Source organism: Trichechus manatus, unplaced genomic scaffold, assembly GCF_000243295.1.
Source record: "Trichechus manatus latirostris isolate Lorelei unplaced genomic scaffold, TriManLat1.0 scaffold00083, whole genome shotgun sequence".
NCBI lineage: Eukaryota > Metazoa > Chordata > Mammalia > Sirenia > Trichechidae > Trichechus > Trichechus manatus.
The window spans coordinates 7301512-7321928 of NW_004444019.1; the positions used below are offsets into that span (position 1 = coordinate 7301512).

The 20417-nt window shown below is 37.5% G+C and overlaps 1 protein-coding gene across 2 annotated transcripts in view; it reads left to right on the top strand.

Moving 5' to 3' along the window:
- The window catches only part of ADGRB3 (adhesion G protein-coupled receptor B3), a 795950-nt gene that overhangs the window by 372876 nt on the left and 402657 nt on the right, over positions 1-20417 (top strand). For both annotated transcript variants that reach the window (XM_004381354.1, XM_004381355.1), the window contains 2 exons: positions 10879-10980; positions 11353-11459. In XM_004381354.1, coding sequence (XP_004381411.1) covers positions 10879-10980; positions 11353-11459 — 209 coding nt within the window. The remainder of the gene's footprint in view (positions 1-10878; positions 10981-11352; positions 11460-20417) is intronic.

A 20417-nucleotide genomic window follows, 5' to 3' on the forward strand; every position in this document is an offset into this window, starting at 1 on the left:
ATGTTCTACATTCTACCTTGGTGAGTAGCGTCTGGGGTCTTAAAAGCCTGTGAGCAGCCATCTAAGATACTCCACTGGTCTCATCCCTTCAGGAGCAAAGGAGAATGAAGAGAACAGGATACAAGGAAAAGATTAGTCCAAAGGAGTAATGAACCACAACTACCAAGGCCCCCACCAGACTGAGTGCAGTACAGCCAGATAGTGCCTGGCTACCACCACTGACTGCTCTAACAGGGATCACAACAGAGGGTTCTGGACAGAGCTGGAGAAGAATGTAGAACAAAATTCTAACACACAAAAAAAGACCAGATTTACTGGTCTGACAGAGACTGGAGAAACCCTGAAAGTATGGCCCCTGGGCACCCTTTTAGCCCAGTAGTGAAGTCACTCCCAAGGTTCACCATTCAGCCAGGGATTGGACAGCCCCATAAAACAAAATGGGACTAATAAGGCACAGCAGTCCAGGGACAAGGACTAGAAGGCAGGAGGTGACAGGAAAGCTGGTGATAGGGAACCCAGGGTTGAGAAAGGACAGGGTTGACATGTCATGGGGTTGTTAACCGTTGTCATAGGGCAATATGTGTACTGACTCTTAAATGAGAAACTATTTGTTCTGTAAACCTTCATCTAAAGTCCAAAAAAAAAAAAAAAGAATTATCTATGTGAGATCAAATTGACAACAGCAACTCAAAAGGTTTGATGGGAAGCCTGGGGGCAGTGAGTGAAGATAATGGTGATGGAATAATTTGGAAAAGGATAGTGAGAATGAGCAGCACAACTGGAAGAATGTAATCGATGTCACTGAATTGTACATGTAGAACTTTTTGAAATGGTGTGTCTTTGGCTATGTATATTTTCACCAAAAAAAAAAATAGGGTCCTCCAAGGTCGAGAAGGGAGAGTGTTGACATGTCGTGGGGTTGTTAACCAATGTCATAAAACAATATGTATACTGACTGTTTAATGAGAAACTATTTGTTCTGTAAACCTTTATCTGAAGTACAATAAAAAAAATCTAAAAAAAAGAAATCACTTAAGAAAGGACTTCTGAAGATCTCCCGGAACAGAATAAAGAAGCAGCTAATTTGAAAAAAAAAAAGATTTCAGGCTAGGAACCTCCATCGGGCAGTTCTGCTTTATCGTATAGAGTCACTATGAGTCAAAATCGACTCAAAGGCAATGGGTTTGGTTTGGGGGCTTTTTAAGACCTCTGAGCAGTTGGCAAGAGAGGAGGGTGTGGCCAGTGGCCTGCAACCTCGAGCAGCCTTGCCCATTTACTCCACTGTGCCAATAAATATTGTCATTTCCTACATGTGCCATTACATGGAGAAGGTTGAGAAGCAGTGCTATCCTAAGCAATTCATAAGATTAATATAAGAAAGTAGATACAGTTTCTCCAGCAAATCTTGAGTGTACCCCTATATAAAACTAGTCTAGCTAAAAGTTATTAACAGGTACTTAGAGTTATTCCTCAAAACCAAGTTAGCTATCTTTTCTTTCTGTCTTATTATTAGCAGGTTAGAACTAGAGTGACCTTGTTTGCAACTGAAATATAGAATTAAAAAACATATGTAATACAGAATTTGGTTGGGTATATGTATCTAAAAACCACCCATGTCAGGTACTCAAACAGGCAACCTACAATGTACTTTGTTTGCTAATAAATTTAAAGTTTGTGGTTCGCTTAAAAACAGGAAATTTTGCAAAATATCTAAGTAATTCTTTTAACACAACAAAACAAAGTCTTCTATGCTTAGAGACAGTGTAACATTCTCCAAGAGTGGACTTAGAAGTCCAAGAATGGACTTTGATTGATCTTAGATCTACTACCTCCTAGCCTAGTGACTTCAGGCCAGATACTTCTCTCTGGCTTCATTTCTTCCTGTTTAAAATGGATAATAATTGCACCCACTTGTTAAGGTTGCTGTGAGAATTGCATAAATTAAAATGTGTAATACTCTTAGAAGAGTGCCTGACTCATGGTTAGTGATATGTAAGTATTGCTGCTATAATTGTATAGGTTTTCAGTTTGAGACAGATAAATGCCATTTTCTGTGTGATAAATGGCTGTTTTGAAGCATACTGCATAAACACCATTCTTTTCCCTCAGCCCTCAGCAGCTCCATGAATTCTTCACATGAGAAGATTTCACTTCTTAAATTAGATCTGTAAGTTGTGCAGGCACAGAGAACAGATCTCCCTCACCTCTGCATCCCCCAGCACATGGAATTCCCAAAACATAAGAAATAATGAATTGCCAGCAAGTGAGATTTGAAATGGGGGGGGGGGGTCACACATAGTGCACGCTTTTCTTTTTTTCTGTATGCCAGCTTTACGGTTTAGAATCAATTTCTCTTTAATGCTGAAATTCTAGCATATGAGGTAAAAACTAATTTTCCACATCAAATTGATTTAAGCTCTGTATAATTTTTGCTATTTTTAAGAGACAGTAAATCAGTTTGAATAGACAGATTAACAGCTAATCACTAGGTAATTGCTACCTTGTATATCAAATCCCACAGAGAAGTCCTCCTCTGACATGCTCTTCCCTAAAGTATTCCTAGAGCAACCAGCACTTCCCTGATCACTGCAGACATCTTAGTGGATTGTAATTTCTCCACTTATTATGTCCTTGCCCAGCCTGAGAGTTAAGACAGCCTGCTAGGGAGCATGCTAACTACATACTTATGACTTTAAGTACAGTGGTATCTTACAAATGGGTTTTTATATCTTTGACTAGTGAGAGTAAACAGTGGTATCTTTCAGCTAATAAACAGAGTTGCTATTCCATTTTTCTATGGCATAAAAATACAAGAACCCTTCATATTGCTGTACAATGATACAGTTTATTTTGAGCACAGTGAGTGGCCTCAGCTGATTATGTATTTTCTATTATGTATTTACTAAATGTATGTAGGTAGCATTCCAAACCAAAACCCAACCTACTGCCATCGAGTTGATTCTCACTCATAGCGACTCTATACAACAGAGTAGAACCGCCTCATAGGGTTTCTAAGGCTGTAAATCTTTACAGAGGCACACTGCCACATCTTTCTCCCACAGAGCTGGTGGTGGTTTCGAACCACCGACCTTTTGATTAGCAGCTGAGCGCTTTAACCTCTTCACCTGGTGGTGCTCCTCATAGGTAGCATTAGGCAGGGGCAAAAAAAAAAACAAAAACCCATAAATCTCTACCTTAGGTTTCTTTCCTAAGCTTTAGATCCATATTGTTGTTGTTGATATTAAGTGCTAAGGAATTGATTTTTGACTCATAGCAACCCCATGTGACAAAGTAGAACTGCCCTTTAGGGTTTTCTAGGCTGTAATCTTTATGGGAGCAGTTGGCCAGGTCTTCCTCCCACACTGAACTAATTTTGATAATAGCTAGATGTGCTCAGATATCTCAAACTCAAAACATTTTCAGCATCTTCACTCCCAGACCATCTTCTCCTCCTGTGTAGTAGCTCAGGGAGTAGACATTCTCCACGGAAACACCTGACATTCTACATGGAAACTTGAGCTTCATCTTTCTTTCTTTCTTATCCTTATCTCCTGTATCCAATCAGCCATGGAGCTCAGCCCATTCTCCTCCTGGATAGGTTTTAATCCATCCACTTTCCATTGCCTCTACCTGTGATTCCATGCCCCTGCCCCAATTACATCATTTAGATTGTCACAGGCCTCCCTGCCTTCAGTCCTACTTACCTTCAATCTTCCTCCAAACCACAGGTGTCTTAGTCATCAGTGCTGCTGTAACAGAAAATACTACAAGTGGGTGGCTTTAAAAACAGATTTATTTTCTCACTGTTCAGGAGGCCAGAAGCTCAAATTCAGGGTGTGCCTCTCTAGGGGGAGGTTCTTCTTTGTCTATTTGAGTTTCTAGTAGCTGCCAGCAATCCTGGGCATTCCTGGGCTTGTAGATGCATCTGTGTTCATCACCTATATTCCTCTTCTCCCTGTGGGTGTGTTTGTGTGTGTGTATCTATTCTGGTCTTTTTGTAACTTAGAAGTGATTAGGTTTAGGATCTACCCTACACTTGTATGACTGCTAACATAACAAAAGAAAAACCTAAACAGGAGCACAGTCACAGGTATAAGGGTGAGGAATTCAACACATATTTTGGGGGACACAGCAGAAATAGCATTTAAGATATTAAAATAAAATTTTCTTGCCCTTCAAGTAAATTCAGACTCCTGTTACACCTTATCATATAACTCCTCGTCCTCCTAATATCAACTACCCCATTCTACCCCATTTCCAACTTTAAACCAAAAACCTGTTGCTGTCGAGTCAATTCCAACTCATAGCAACCCTGTAGGATGGAATAGAACCTCCCCATAGAGTTTCCAAGGAGCGGCTGATGGATTCGAACTGCCACACTAGCAATTCTGAAACTTTTCCAGTTTCTGGCATGTTCCAGGTTCTCTTTGCCCTTAGATCTCCCACATGTGATTCACATGGCATACTTTTCCCTTCTCCATTGGCTAACTCCTGCTCTTCCTTTACATCTTAACTTGATTATCCCTTCTGGAAATCCTCCTCTGACATGCTCTTCCCTAACATATTCCTAGAGCAACCAGCGCTTCCCTGATCACAGTGAGCATCTTACTGTATTGTAATTTCTCCACTTATTGTGTTCTTGACCAGCTTGGGAGTTAATAGACCATGATTATTCTTGTTCATTCTTCTTATGTGCTGTATTTAACAAAGGAAATTGGGACATTATGGGTTCTCAGAGAATATTTGTTGAATGAATGAATTCCATAAGTGGCACTGATGATAGCCCAGAAAGGTTGCCACTTTGGGGGCTTTGTAAACCTAGAGTGGCAGAAAACAAATATTTATATTAATATCTGGATTTTTTTGCTTTTGGCATGAGCACAAATAGACTTCTTTTCTGAATTAAATTTTTTAAAGATATAATCTTCAAAGGGTGATGAATCACCTTTGATGAAATATTTAAAGCAGCAGGGGGATTTGATATTACTACAGAAAAGCTGAAAATCCTGGACCAGTTTGCAACTTTGAATAAATGATCCCCCTGCCATCTTCCTTTTCTTTTTTTAAAAATCATTCAAGTGCTAAGTTCTGTCTTCAAGAAGCATAATGAACCCAAGATTCAGGCTGCGTAAGTTTCACAATGGAGCAAAACATGAAGTCTGTTAACCTGTTTAGGTTTAAAAAATTGTTATATTTTTTTTTCGGGTCTGATAATAGGTAGACCAGACTTATAAGTCACTAGGTAAATACCAACCTGTTGCTATCAAGTTGATTCTGACTCATAGCAACCCTACAGGACAGAGGAGAGCCGCCCCATAGGGTTTCTAAGGCTGTAAATCTTTACAGAAGCAGACTGCCACATCTTTCTCCTGTAGAGCAGTTGGTGGGTTTGAACTACTGACCTTTCAGTTAGCAGCCGAGCACTTAACCACTGTACCACCAGGGCCCCTTACTAGGTAAGTGGGAGTCAGTAACTGAGTACTGTGGCTGGAAAAAGGATAATTGCTTCTTTTTTATTCAGAGCCAGGATATATGCAAAGCACATCACGCGATGCTGAACAAGATCCCGTAGACACTTACCAAGTCAGGCACAGCCCTCCAGTGTCAACTTTTGTTAATACCTGGTCCTCTGGAAACACATTTTGGCCAATTTTAAGGAAAACTATAGTATATAAGCTCTCTGTCCTACTGTTCCTAAGTGGACATTACTACCTACTGCTCGGCCATTTACCTCTCAATCAAACACAGACGCACACACACACACACACACACACACCCACACACCCATGCCCACACACAATGTCCTCAGCACCTTACAGAATCAGCCTCCAACTGATATCCAGGATCAGTATCTTTATTCTCTGTGATCTTAAGAACTGAGTGAAAAATTGAAAAATAGATCTTAGTATTTGAGAATTTTGGGTTAAATATATATATGTTTGTGTATGTATGTGTGTTTATAGATATTCATCTATCATGCATACTAGACATATAAGCAATCTAACCATACTTTAAAGAAAGCCTAGTGGTGTAGGTGACGTGCCTCCCCTATCAAGGCCACTGTGTTGGGAAAAGAACCCTCTGTTCATGCTGACAAATGTGAGAATAGACCCTACAGGTCACTGCCAGGGTGATCCCAGAATGTGATCTCCCACGTGAACTAAATTTTCTTTCATTCAACAAATAATTATTGTGCACCTGCAATGTGCCAGGAACTGCTATGAGCTCAAGGGATATAGGAGTGAAAAAAATTTAGAAAAATTCCTACCCTCGTGGTGCTCACATGCTGGCAGGGGGAGGCAAAAATAAGGAACAACAGGAAAAAAGCTAGAAAAATATGTAGAAATTACAAGGTGACAAATGCTTGGAAGAGACAAGAATGGGAGTCCCTGAGAAGGTGGCATTTATGTAAATGCTGCAGGCAGTGAGGGCATGAGGCATGCAGACATTTAGGGGGGAAGGATTGTATCCTGGGCAGAAAGAACAACAACAAGTGCACAGACTCTGAGGTGGGAGTCTTTCTGGGGTATTGGAGGAGCAGCAAGGGGGACAGTCTAGCTGGGAAGGAGACAGAGGAAGTGCGAACTCAGGTAAGGGGCGAGATTTAAGGGCCTTGCAACTAAGCCTAATTTTTTGTTAACTGTGGTATTTACATGAGAGGAAGAAGTTTCTCTTTTTCTTAAGTAGTATACTTTTAAAAAAAAAAATCAAGCATTGACCCATATTCCCAGGCAGACAGTAACTAGTCTCCACCCTGACTTTGAACCTCATCGGTTTTAGCTGCCCGTTTGGTAAAGATTTCACCCTCTTTGCCCACTAGTGCCATCTCGTGGTTAATGTTTGCAATTGCAGGGTATTCTGACCATAAAGTCAAAAGTAGGGGAGGGGCACAAGAAAGAATAGTGACTTTGCCAGAAAGACAGTGCGAAAAACTTTCTGAAACCACTACAGGGAAATGAAGTCCAGTGCAAATTGCTTTTTTTTAGCCAGGCTAAAACAAACAAAAACACTAGGAGTTACAACCACTGGTTTAATGTATTTCAAATTTCATCAATGGAACAGAAGAAATTTTGAGTTTGAAAACACAGAAAACCAAGAAGATGGTAGGAGTGAAGTGAAGCTAAAATATGTAAATGAAGGGATAATGAGGAAGATAATGGACAGGAGTGGGGTGTAGAAATAAAACAAAAAGCATTATCAAGCATAATAGTTATTTGATTAACTAGTGCCATATCTTTTTAAAACAATAGTCTAGCCATTGTATGTAGAATTCAATTATATAATAAACTATGCCTGATATATTTTGTATTGATAATACAGTTGAAATAGTTACATATTTGATAACGTTTATTCGTTTTTTTTCCAAATTCTGTAGTAGCTCTTGATTGACATTTCCAGAAATACAATTATCATCTATATAACACTGTTCAACACAATAGCTATTTAAATTTAAATTCACACTTATTAAAATTAAATAAAATTTAAAATTCAGTTTTTCATCATTGCAGAAAGTTTAGTTGGACAATATCGGTCTATTACATTATTTCTTCAGTAAAAGTGATTTATTTAACAAACATGTTTTAAACACCTACTATTTAACAAACATGTTTTAAACACCTACTGTTAAACACCTACTATGAGTCAGAATCAACTTGATGGCAATGAGTTTGGTTTTTTGGTTTCATATGATAGACACTATTGTAGTTTATTGTTGTTAGGTGCTGTCGAGTCGGTTCCTAGTCATAGCGACCCTATGTACAATCTGATGAGGGAAACAGCCTCATTGGTTGAAAAATCGATCTTAGACCTTATTGTAGTTCATTACAGGAGATTAAAAGGAAATAAAATAAAGCATGTTTACTCTCTTAAAAGACAAAGTTTGGGGATTAGAGAGGTTCCCACACATTACCAAATGTTTTCAGTTCACTGTTAAAAGGGTTATAATATTCATACATTCAATGACTGAGGTATTTAGGAAGGCTTCTAAGATGTTTTACAGACGAATAGGAATTTTACCAAAAAAATAAGGAAGAAAGCATTTTAAGTAGAGGATATAGTTTGCGCAAAGGCAAGGAAGTATGAATTGGCATGGAATATTTGAAGGATGACAATTAATTATCTGTGGCTGGTACATAGGAGAATAAATATTAGCTGTGGCTTGAATGCTAGGTGGGGCCTTGCTAGAAGGGCCTTTTTCATCATACTGAGCATAGTTATCTTTGTCCTGTAAGTACTGGAGAACCATGGAAAGTTTAAAAGCAGCAAATTATGGGATTAAACTTCAGAGATTACTCTGTTGATGTGGTGTGAAAATTGGATTGAAGAGGGAAGATACTGGAGAATGGTAATAATTTGTATCCAGTTCTTCATGTCAGAAAGCAGACATTATCCTCGACCCTTCCATCTCCCTCATCGCTCATGTCATTCAGTCCATCTCCTAAATTTACCTTGTGTGCACGTACTTTTCTTCATCTTTAGTCCAACCATCCCACCTAAAGCCACCATCATTTGAGTATGCTGAAACACTGAATTAGCCTCCTCAATTGTCTTGCCCTACCTTCTTTTGCTCCCCCTATCCATTTTATCCACAGAAAGCAAACTGATCTTCTTAAAATTAAAAACTGAATCATGTCAATCCTTTGTTTAGAACTCTTCTGTGACTGCCCACAAGGCTCTGCATGCTCTGATCTCGGCCTTTCTCTCCAACCCGTTACTCCACACTCCTCTTTGCTTTTCCACTTCATCTACACTGGTCTGGGTACCCCAACCTCTTCCCTGCTTCAAAACCTTTGCACATACTGTTCCCTCTGCCTGGATCACTTCTGGCACTTTACACAGCCACTCTCAATTAAATGTCACTTCCTCCAGGAAGCCTTCTTTGATCCTTTCGGATTTTAGATTAAAACAACATCCTGTATTTTCCCCTTGGAAGTTATCACAATTGTACTCAATTATGTATTTTGTTATTTGCCTTCTGTCTCCTCCATTTGACTGAAAGTTCCATGAGGCAGAGACTGTTTTTCTCTTGAGTCATTGAATCTTCCTAGAACAGGGCCTAGCATATGAACAGGATAAATGCACAAATGAACCAATGAGACTGTTTCCCTGATCAGATGGGACAAGATGAATGCCTGAACTAAAGCAGTGGAGGTAGAATCATTAGTGGTTAAGAGGAGGTGTAGGTTTAGTAGATTAATCTCATGGTTTTAGCTATGGGGCTAGAATAGGATACCATTAAAGGCAATAGAAAATACAGAAGAGGAGCAAGCAGCTTTATGGGGGGAAATAATGGGAGTTGAGGTGTAGGCAGGTTTACTTTGAGATTTCTTTGGGACAACCAAATAAAAAATGCCACACAGCAGTCTGATATACCAGTCCGAAGCTCAAGAGAGTCATTTAACCAGAAAAACATGTATGTTAACAACACGTAGCTGAGGTAGAGGGCGTGTGTTGTGACGTAACTGCAGCACAGCAGTTAAGAGTGTAGGATCAGAAGTAAAACTGCCAGCCTTTAATTCTGGCTCCAGTATTGACTGAGAGTCCTTAGTTGGTACAAATGGTTAATGCTCTTGGCTGATAATCAAAAGGTTAGTGCTTTGAGTTCACCCAGAGGTGCCTCGAAAGAAAGTCTGTCAATCTACTTCCAAAAAATCAACCATTGAAAATACTCTGGCCCTGAAACAATTGGTACTTACATATTTACTAAATTAATTGTATAATCCTATATTCATTTGTTTTTTTCTTTCAATTTTTGAGCAACTTCTGTATGCCAGACACACTGTTAGGTGCAGGTGATATAGAGATGAAGGGAAGACCTAAATGGGATCCTGAGCCAGTAGTGAGACAAATATATAAACATATAAATGACAGTGCTATGTGACAAGTACAACAGTAGGTGTGTCTAGAAGAGGGACAACTGCATTCTTTGATCTGTGAGCAGGTTGTTATTTTGAACACAACATAGATAAATTTTTGGACATGTTATCAGAAGAGGTCAGTCCCTGGAGCAGAACACCATGCTTGGTAAAGTAGAGGGTCAGAGAAAAAGAGGAAGACCCTCAAGGAGATGGACTGACACAGTGGCTGCAACAATGAGCTCATGCATAACAGCGATTGGGAGGATGGCGCAGGACCGGGCAGTGTTTCTTTCTGTTGTGCGTAGGGTCGCTATGGGTTGGAATCGACTTGACAGCATCTATAGGGTCGCTATGGGTTGGAATCGACTTGACGGCATCCAGCAACAACATAGACAGTTCTCATTCTTTTCAAAATTCTTTGGCTTTTCCTTAAAATATTTTTGTTATTCCTCTGTTATTCTTGAAATTCCCTTTTTTGCCTCAACAATTAAATTGGACTTTTGAAAATAATAAGACAAAAAGATCAAATCATTTTACTTTTATGTAATGCAGTATTTAGTATCATTGCTTTTGGTTAGAGAAATAAAAGTATGTTATTTACTCTTTAATATTTATAGTGTTTATATTTATAGTGTTTATTTATAATATAATAGTTGATAATTTTAATAAGGATTTCAATTGATTGGAAATCACTTTACTGTATAACACCTAAAAACATTATATATATTGGAAAGGGTTTTGATTTACGTGTTTTGAATGTAATTTCAATGTACAGGCAAATCCAAATGAGTTTTTTTAAAACTCTATTCAGTGAGCACATTGTGGAGATTTTGTAGATAATGTAGTGGAAACCTGGTGTTCTTTTGTTTATGAAGCCATCTCAAACCTTTCAGTAAACAATACATTTTTAAAGAAAATGAAAGAGCTCTGGGGTTACAGAGATGCATTTGACGATTGTTATTGCCAACATTTAAAAAATTAAACACTGCTGGCATTCAAGTCTCTCTGATTTAAATTGCAGCGCCTTATGAAATATGCCCAGAGGATTATCTGATGTCAATGGTGTGGAAAAGGACTCCAGCAGGCGACTTGGCATTCAATCAGTGCCCTCTGAATGCCACAGGTATGGTAGGATGACCCACCCAAACACAAATGATGACCATCATCCAAGAACAGCATGCTATGTTTGCTTATGAAGTCATGCTTTTGTCTTATACCCATTAATCAGTCTGTCCTGCAAGAAATTAATGAAGCAATTTTAGTAGAGGACTTCCTAAGTGGAGCCAATGATGAGACCTAGAAAAGATTCCTGATGCACTGATTTTTCAGCGTGATTAATGTGCCTTGTAAGAATAATCAAAATTATTTCTTGTGCATGTTTTTTAAAGCCAAAAAAAAAAAAAGTACAAACCCAATTTTTAGCCTGCCTCCCAATTATGTGATGCCTTCTAGCATCCCTGTTATAAAGCTTTTCTCTGTTCTTTGTGACGCGCAGGCACCACTAGCAGACGCTGCTCTCTCAGTCTTCATGGAGTGGCCTTCTGGGAACAGCCAAGCTTTGCAAGATGCATATCAAATGAGTACAGACACTTGCAGCATTCAGTAGGTGCAAAGCCAGCTTTAGTACTTGCTCTGTTTATTTCTTGCTAATGATGACTGTGAGAATTTAACCTTCTGCTGTACAATCAAATCAGTAAAATTTCTGAAAAAAAAATGCCTGAAGGAAGAAAGGATGTGATAGAAAGCTAATTTTTGTAAGTCACTGCAAAATTGCTTTGTTTCTAGAATGTGGGTTTTTATGGATCTTGCTATTTAAATGAAAGAATCACTTGTCTAATCAGTGAAAGGACTGAGCAAAATCTGCTATTCATTTATATCTACAGGAGTTAAAATGTATATTAGGATTGGTACAAGTCTATGTTCAAATAGTAAATAAGAGGTGTTTCAAAATCAATTACATTTTTTAATTAAATTCTTTTAACTTTTCATTAGTTGGGGAATGATAAATCTGCATCGTTTTAGGTATCAAATTTCTCACTACAGTTCAAGATTAAGACATGAAATAATGACAGAGGAAATTAATTACTCGCAAAAGATTGCATGGACCAACTTTTGCAAAAATACCCTCTCTTTCCCCACACATCATTGATTATTCACAGAGTATGATGTGTGAATATTTTGAGCACAATTAAATTTTGCTCAGTATTTTACAAGCGCAAATCATTGTCATTATCGGAGACTGTTGTTATTTCATCCCAACAGTTAGACAGAACTCCATACATGAATAAAATTTGTGGGATATGGAACAAAATATGAGCACGAGCCAAATGGAAAGTTAAGCATTGTCAGAAATGATGTTAAGAGCCTTTAAGTTTTGTTGTTTTAATTTTCTTACTGTCACTCACAAATACATGTAATTAAAAAAAAAAAGCAACTAAAGATGATTCCTGTCTTGGATGGAGAAGTAATTTGTGTAATATAACCCTTATCAATTAATGGGATTAATAATTATTTCATTATCAGAGAAATAAGTGCATTATTTTTATTCTGAAAACCAAATCGTGTTTAATATAGTTACATGTCAACATGCATATGTTAACATGTAATGTGTTGAATTTATGATTATTTGGCTACATGGAGCCTTATTTCTCTGTGTCTATATAGACAGAAGTAAAAAACTAAATATATATATATGCTTAGTTTTATAATATGAAAATGAAGAATATGAAATTTAAAGTTTTTTTTATTAACAGCTATCAATAACTCAGACCATATGTTTCAGAATTAAGTATAAGGAAAACATTTCTTATGAATTTAATTTTCTAATGGATTTTATTTTTCCCCACTTTTAAGTACATTAGACTTTGTTTAGTTTAATTCTTAATTACATCTGTAATTAGTTTTTGCTTAGTCATGGGAATGGATGGGAACAATTACATGGATAAAGTAAATCATACTATAAGCCAATCCTTGCAAGTTTGTTAAGAATGAATAATACCACTTGCTTTTGCAGAAAATTTTTACTTTATAAATCCAGTGTTTTGTACATTAATATGTAAATGAGTTTGCATTCTGTGAATGCAGGCCTATCTGATAATGGAGAGAAACAGAAACACTCTGTGAAGTAGAAGAAATTAAATCTCAAATTGTGAATCCAGTAAAAATTATTTACATAGTACTTTGACAGACAACGTGTATATACCGTCATTGATTTGGCTACAAAAATCAGGCACATTGATACTGTAGAGTAAAAATCAGTCTCCCGGTATGCAGCTCCTACAAAGTGTTAAGCATTCTGCTGGGCACTTGCCTGAATTAACTCCAGCCTCACAAGAACCTGCAAGGTGGTATTCCTGTCTTGTTTTGCATAGAAAGAAAACTGAAGATAAGCATAGGAGGAGTTCACTTAAGAGAGGCAGAGTGAAAATTATGCCCCAGGCTCCAAAGCCTAATCTCTTTTGTCCAGGCACTACTTACCTCCTGAGTTTTTGCTTTAAAGTCATCTGCCCTAGACTCCAGTACTGGGAGTACCGTTTTCTGGTTATGTGTACGTAGGATGAGTCATATGATCTCACTAAAGTCTCCGCTTCCTGTCTGCAGAATGGAGTTGGTACCATCATCTTAGCATCCCAGGAGGATTTTGGGAAGAGTAGATGAGATACTGTATTCGAAAATACTTGCAAATTGTAAAAGTATTGTATAAATATGAGTTATTAATATGTTTGTGTACAGAAAATGTATTTGAGTTTCAAAAAATCACATCAAGAATAAAATTTTAGAACTCACTATTAACTGGAACTGTACACATGGATGATGGAGCTAGAGAGAAATATAGATTATAGATTGATAGATGATGATGAAGAAGAATATAAATAGGTAGGTAGGTAGGTAGAAAGATAGCTAGCTAGCTAGATAGGTATTATTTGTATTTCGGCACATAAACTACAAAAATACACACATATACATGCATATATACACACATCTAGTGCTTGCCCAGGTATCACGATCTTCTCCTTTACATGTTCAGGGAAGTATAGGACAAATCGGTACCTAAAATGGCGCTTGACTAATATAAATCTGCCTCATCATCTTTACTCTTTGAAGTTAATTGGAGAAGGAAACGAAATCAACTTCTCTGCATGCTCTTACTCCTTCTGTAGCTTCCCTAAGCCGTGCTTTGTCTGAGTAGGACAGCTAGATAGTCTTGGGATATAGAACAGCTTTGGCTTCCACAAATTCTTAAATTACTTTGGAGACTCTTCATTTTCTCCTCCTGTAGAATTTATGAGTTCCATATTTAATTGCTGTATTTTCCTTGAGGGATTTCATTTTGCCCCTTTATATCATGTTTTTGTTGTTGTTGTTGTTGGGGGCCTTTGAGTCAATTAGGATTCATAACGACCCCATGTGACAGAGTAGAACTGTCCCATAGGATTTTCTAGGCTGTAGTCTTTACGGAAGCAGATCGCCAGGTGGGTTCGAATCGCCAATGTTTTGGTTAGGAGTTGAGTGCTTAACTATTGCTCTACCAGGGCTCCTTTTTTATATCATAAAGCTCATTAAATATTAATTGTCTCTATTACAGAAAATTATTTAAAATATATAGCAATAGACAATGTTTGAAATGAACCTTTGTTACCGACAAACATTAGTTAAGCATATCCTATGAACCCTCATAATTATAAACCAGTTGAGGTAGACAGAACAGGATGGTTAATCGGTTTAATATATAAAATCACCAATCTGTCATACCGGACATTCAGTTTGAGTTCTTTGAGAATAGGGACCATGTTTTTCACTTTCATTCCTCTAGCGCCTAACACAATGCTAAGCATATGTGAGATATTCCGTAGATGCTTGTGTTAAAAATGATTCCACCTCTTTTCTAATGAGTAGGAGGAGGTTGTAAGTGCTTGAGACTGAGGCAGCTAGAGAGTTCTGAGAAGCTGATACGCCAGACTTAATCATCATGAATTTTAATCACGTGAAAATAGTAAGCATTATCTTTAATGTGCAATTTTCCTAGCCCGAAAATATTTATAAATATGGAGTAATTCATGACATCACTTTGTGAAATTATTTGGTCATTGCAGACCAATTTCAATAAACTAACAATAGTGAAGTTTGTTTCAAAACAGTACAAAATACAAAATTAAACACTATGACCCAAATGTTGCTTAATAAGTACACAGACCCAAGTACATGCATGCAATTTAAAAAATGAGGGTAGGTTCAAAGTGCTAAATGTAGTGGTATGCTTGGAAAATTCATTTTTTTTCCATATGATAATGCTTCATTTCATACTGTGGGGTGTTTTCTAAATTTTATTCTATGCAAGGTAGAAACAGTATCATAACCTGTTAAGAGATGGGAACAAGAGTCAGGAAACTTAATAATACCATCTTTTATTACTGATAAAGCTCTTTGGAGAAAATGAGTGAATATTGTGGCCAAGTGAGGGCCAGCCTCACTCTGAATTAGATAAACAGATGCACTTCATATACAACCTATTCCTGTCTGTCCATCCATCCATTCTTCCATCCATCCATCTATCCATCCATCCATCTCTATCTTTGTATTTGTCTTTATCACTGTATGTCTGTCTTTCTCACACACACAAAGATATATTTTCACAAACACACCCACACCTGGAGGGATAGGCTGTGTATAACCTGGCAGAATGCATAGTCTCTGTAAATACAAAGATCTAAAGCAAAAGGAATTGAACCAAGCATGCTAATATGCTCCCCTAAATTCATCAGGCAGGAAAGTCACTTCTTTCCTAGTTAGGAGTGAGCGATGGGGGCAGAGAAAGACGAAAGATATTGCTCTAATGGAAGTTATTCTATATGGAAATATGAAAAGGTGGGTACAAATATTCCCTTTTAAGTTGTTAATCCTGAACTTCTGTTTCTGCTTTTCAAATCTTCATTTAGCAAACAAACAAATACAAAATTTGAAGCAATGATCACTAGTCATCAAAAGGTAGACTTTATGGAAAAAAATATGTGAAAGAGCTTGAATCCTGCTTTCAGGACTTTGTTCTATTTTCCTGTACTTTTATGAGTGGTTTATTAGACTAGAGAGAGATAAAGACAGAATAGATTTGCTTTATTTTGCTCCCTACTTCCCAGGTAAGTTTTGCTCCATTGCAACAATAATCCTTACACATATCACACCGTCCGGACAACCACCTCATTGTACAAATGCTGAAAACATTGCCTAAAAGAGGATAATACATTTATATTACTGTACCTTATCTAGGGAAAAAAAGAAAACAATAGCCATCATAGAGTTTTATAACACATATTTACTGAGCCAAATATTGTACAAGTCTTATTGTTTCTTTAATGAAAAATTTAAAAAAAAAATCAGTAGTAGGTCTGGTCCAGTCAGGAGAACTAGGAGGTGATTTTAATTTTCAAATATGCAGCAGGTAAGTAGGGGTGAGTGAGTCTGAGAGTTAGGAGTGACCTGTTCTGAGAAGTATGCACAGTAAATATGGCTGGAACACAGCAAGTTACAAGGAAAGCCGGGAGATTCAATCCTGGCTGAACATTATAATCACCTAGGAATTCTTAAAAAATAACAATGGGAGGATCATTCAAGACCAGTTAAATGGAGTTTTGAACAGCCTGTAATAATTATTCATTAAATGTGAGCTAGTATTATTATGAATGGCAATATTGATTTGGCATCAACATACATGTATTTCTAATCACATAACCCACTCTTGAAAAAATGTGGACAGTCTTGTTCAAAGTACTCAAAACATAACATTTGACTGCTTTTTCATTCTTGTTGCCAAATTCGAAAAATTTGTCAGAGCCCCCACCCCCAGAATTCAGATAATCATTACACAACCACACAATGCCAAGGACAAGTTGAAGAATATTATGTCCTTTAAAATTGCTAGAAACTTCTTAATTTTATTCAGGACCACATGTTAAAGTTTTGGGTTCTGAGTTCAAATGTAAATTTCGAAGTTTTTAACAGGTGGTCCTGAATAAAATTATGAGTTCACTGTATATTAAGAAAATAATAATAATTCACATGTATTGAATGCTATCTACCCAGAAGGAGCTGATGGAAAAGAACTACTTGTACGGTAGGTGTTGTTTAGATCTTGATGTTCTAAACAATTTGTATGTCAAGATCTACAACATATTTCACAAATTCCTGATTAATTTTCCATTATACCTGTGAAAGTTTTTCAATGGTCCTATTGTTGTTAAGTGCCGTTGAATCGCTTCCTACCCATTGTGACCCTATATTATAACAGAACGAAGTACTGCCTGCTCCTGCACCATCCTCACAATCGTTACTATGCTTGAGTCTATTCTTGCAGCCACTGTGTCAGTCCATCTCATTGAGGGTCTTCCTCTCTTTCGCTGACTTCTTACTCTACCAAGCATGAAGTCCTTCTCCAGGGACTGGTCCCTCCAGTTAGCAAGTCCAAAGTACGTGAGATGAAGTCTCACCATCCTCGCTGCTAAGGAGCATTCTGGCTGTTTTTCTAACAAGACAGATTTTTTTGTGCTCCTGGCAGTCAATAGTATATTCAGTATTCTTCACCAGCACCGTAATTCAAAGGCATCAATTCTTCTTCGGTCTTTCTTATTCATTGTCCAGATTTCTCATGCATATGAAGCGATTGAAAATACTATGGCTTGGGTCAGGCACACCTTACTCCTCAAAGTGGCATCTCTTTTTTTTTTTTTTAAACACTTGGAAGAGCTCTGGTGGCACAGTGGTTGGCTACTAACTGAAAGATTAGTGATTCGAACCTACCAGCCACTCCACGGGAGGAAGATGTGGCAGTCTGCTTCCATAAAGATTTATAGCCTTGGAAACCCTACGCAGCAGTTCTACTCTGTCCTACAGGGTCACTGTGAGTCAGAATCGACTTCCTGGCAGTAGGTTTGGGTTTTTTTTTTTTGTTTTGCAGCAGATTTGCCCAATGCAACATGTCCTTTGATTTATTGATTGCTGCTTCCGTGGGCATTGATTGTAGATTCAAGTAAAATGAAATCCTTGACAACTTCAGTATTTTCTCCGTTTATCATTGCTTACTGGTTCAGTTGTGAGGATTTTTGTTTTCTTAATGTTGAGATGTAATCCATACTGAAGGCTATAGTCTTTGATCTTCATCAGTAAGTGTTTCACGTCCTCTTTACTTTCTGTAAGCAAAGTTATATCATCTTCATATCGCAGGTTGTTAAAGAGTCTTTCTCCAATCCTGATGCTGCATTTTTCTTCAAGTAGTCCAGCTTCTCGGATTATTTGCTCAAATTCTGTCTTAGTTATCTAGTGCTGCTATAACAGAAATACCCCCTTCAGAGGTTCCCTGCTCAGTGCTCCAGCTTTCTGCCCAAGCAGCCTCAAATCCAACAAATGTCTTGACAGGGAGACCAGCTGGGTGCTTAAAGCTGGGCTCATCCTTCAGTAGGTATTTGTTTCCAAAGCACATAGAAGGATGGGGAAAATTGCACTCTGCGTTTTCGTTTTCATCCTAACTCCTTAGCTTCCTACACACCCCAAAACTCAGCAAATGTCTCATGAAAAAAATCTCAGCAGTGTTTAGAATCCCTTAAATTTTACATAGATTTCTCCAGCCATGGACAGCCAAAAAACATTAGTTTCTCTTTCTGCCCCAGAGGCTATGCCTGCCGCTCGCTTTATGCCCAGATTTAGCAAATCTCTGTAGGAGAGAAAAACCAAAAACAGTCAAAAAACAAACAAACAAAAAATTGGTTGAAATTGTTGGTTTACCTCAGAAATCTTCTCTGTTTCTGGGATTTTAGTTCAAGTCCTCATAGTTTTTATAGCTCTCTGATACTTTTAAAAGTGTAATTTTTATAATTTATATGGAGATTTTTGTAGTTGTGGTGGCAAAATGTTGGCCTTACGTGAATGACTACACTCCAACAAGCCCGTAAATTTCAATTGTAGTTAAAAAAAAATCTTGAGGCACATATGATGTGCTTCCTAGGGTTTTTGAAGGAAGCCTATTATATAGATATATAAATGAAATACTTCCATAAGTTATACTCATTTTTCCTCTTTTATATCATTACGGCATTTTACAGATTATATCTACAAAAGACTAGGAGATTTTTAGGCTTCTACCAGCATATGGATTTAGTGTGATTTGGAGAAGAAATTTTAGAGGAAGATTTAGACATTGAAATTCACTGAATTGAAACTGTTGCTCATAGGATAATAGAATATAATTGTGTAGATAGTTAGATTTAGGCTAATACCAAAGAGAAAAAAAAATTACAAAAGAATGTGTACCTTATTATATAATCATTCATTCATCCATTCATCTACCCGTTGATTAATTCTGCAAGTATTTACTGAGCTTCAGCTATGTGCAAAGTACTTTGCAAGGACCCGAGGTTGCAACATGAATGTAACCCACACAATACAGACAAAATAAAGTAGAAAGAAAAAAGGGATAAAATAATTTCAAACTGTAATATTTGAAGGAAACAAACAAGACACCAACGTAGAGAATAATGGTTGGGATAAGGAAATGGCATCTAAAACTGTAACCTGAAAGATGAGATGGATTTGGACATGCAAAGAGAGTATGAGTTCAGCCGGGAATGAGACCACATTCCATGCACAGGGAATAGCATATGGAAAAACCCTAACCCTAACCTTAAAAAAAAAACAAACGCATTCCAACTCATAGGGACCGTATAATACAGAGTAGAACTGCCTCATAGGGTGGATTCAAACTGCTGAACTTTTTGATTAACAGATGAGCTCTTAACCACTGTGCCAAAGAGCTTCAAACCTAACCTTAACGAAGTGAAAAAAAGATACATTTGTTGAAAGGTTTTGAGTGGGAAGAATGTCATGAGATGAGATTGGAGAACTGAGTAGGAAAAAATTATGCTTGATCTTAAAGGTCTTTGTTAAGACTTGATTTTATTCTCATTGCGATGGAAAGCCATTGAGGGTAGAGGAGTGATATGATTTAATCTAATTAAAGACAGTCATAGAGCTGTTCCATGAAAAGTAGACTGTAGGGTGGCAGGACTGCAATCGGTGATGTCAGCTGCAGTAATCCAGATGAGACATTATGGTGTCCTTTATTAAAGTTGAGTGAACATGTTTAGCTGCTTGATGGTGATGTCATTTTCCTGAGGTGAAGAAGGCAAGGCCATGAGAAATAGCTTGGGATGGGTTGAGGTAAGGGAGCTGTCAATAGTGCTATTAGTTCAATGAGCTGTGCACATAATAGATATTGAGAAGGTAGCTGGATATGGGAGTCAAGAGCTCAGACTTCAGCTCCTGGACTAGAAATACAAATTTCAGAGTCATCAACTTAAAGAACAGGAGATAAGGAGGTGAAGAAAGGCTGCATATTTATTCCTGTATTAGTCAGGGTTCTCTAGAGAAATACATACATACATACATATAAATATATATTTATATATAGAGAGAGAGAGAGTTATTTTAAGTTATTGCTACAGAAGCTTGTGGGTGCAGGCAAGTCCAAAATTTGTAGGCAAGGTGACAGACTGGAAATTCCAGCAGTCTTGAGTC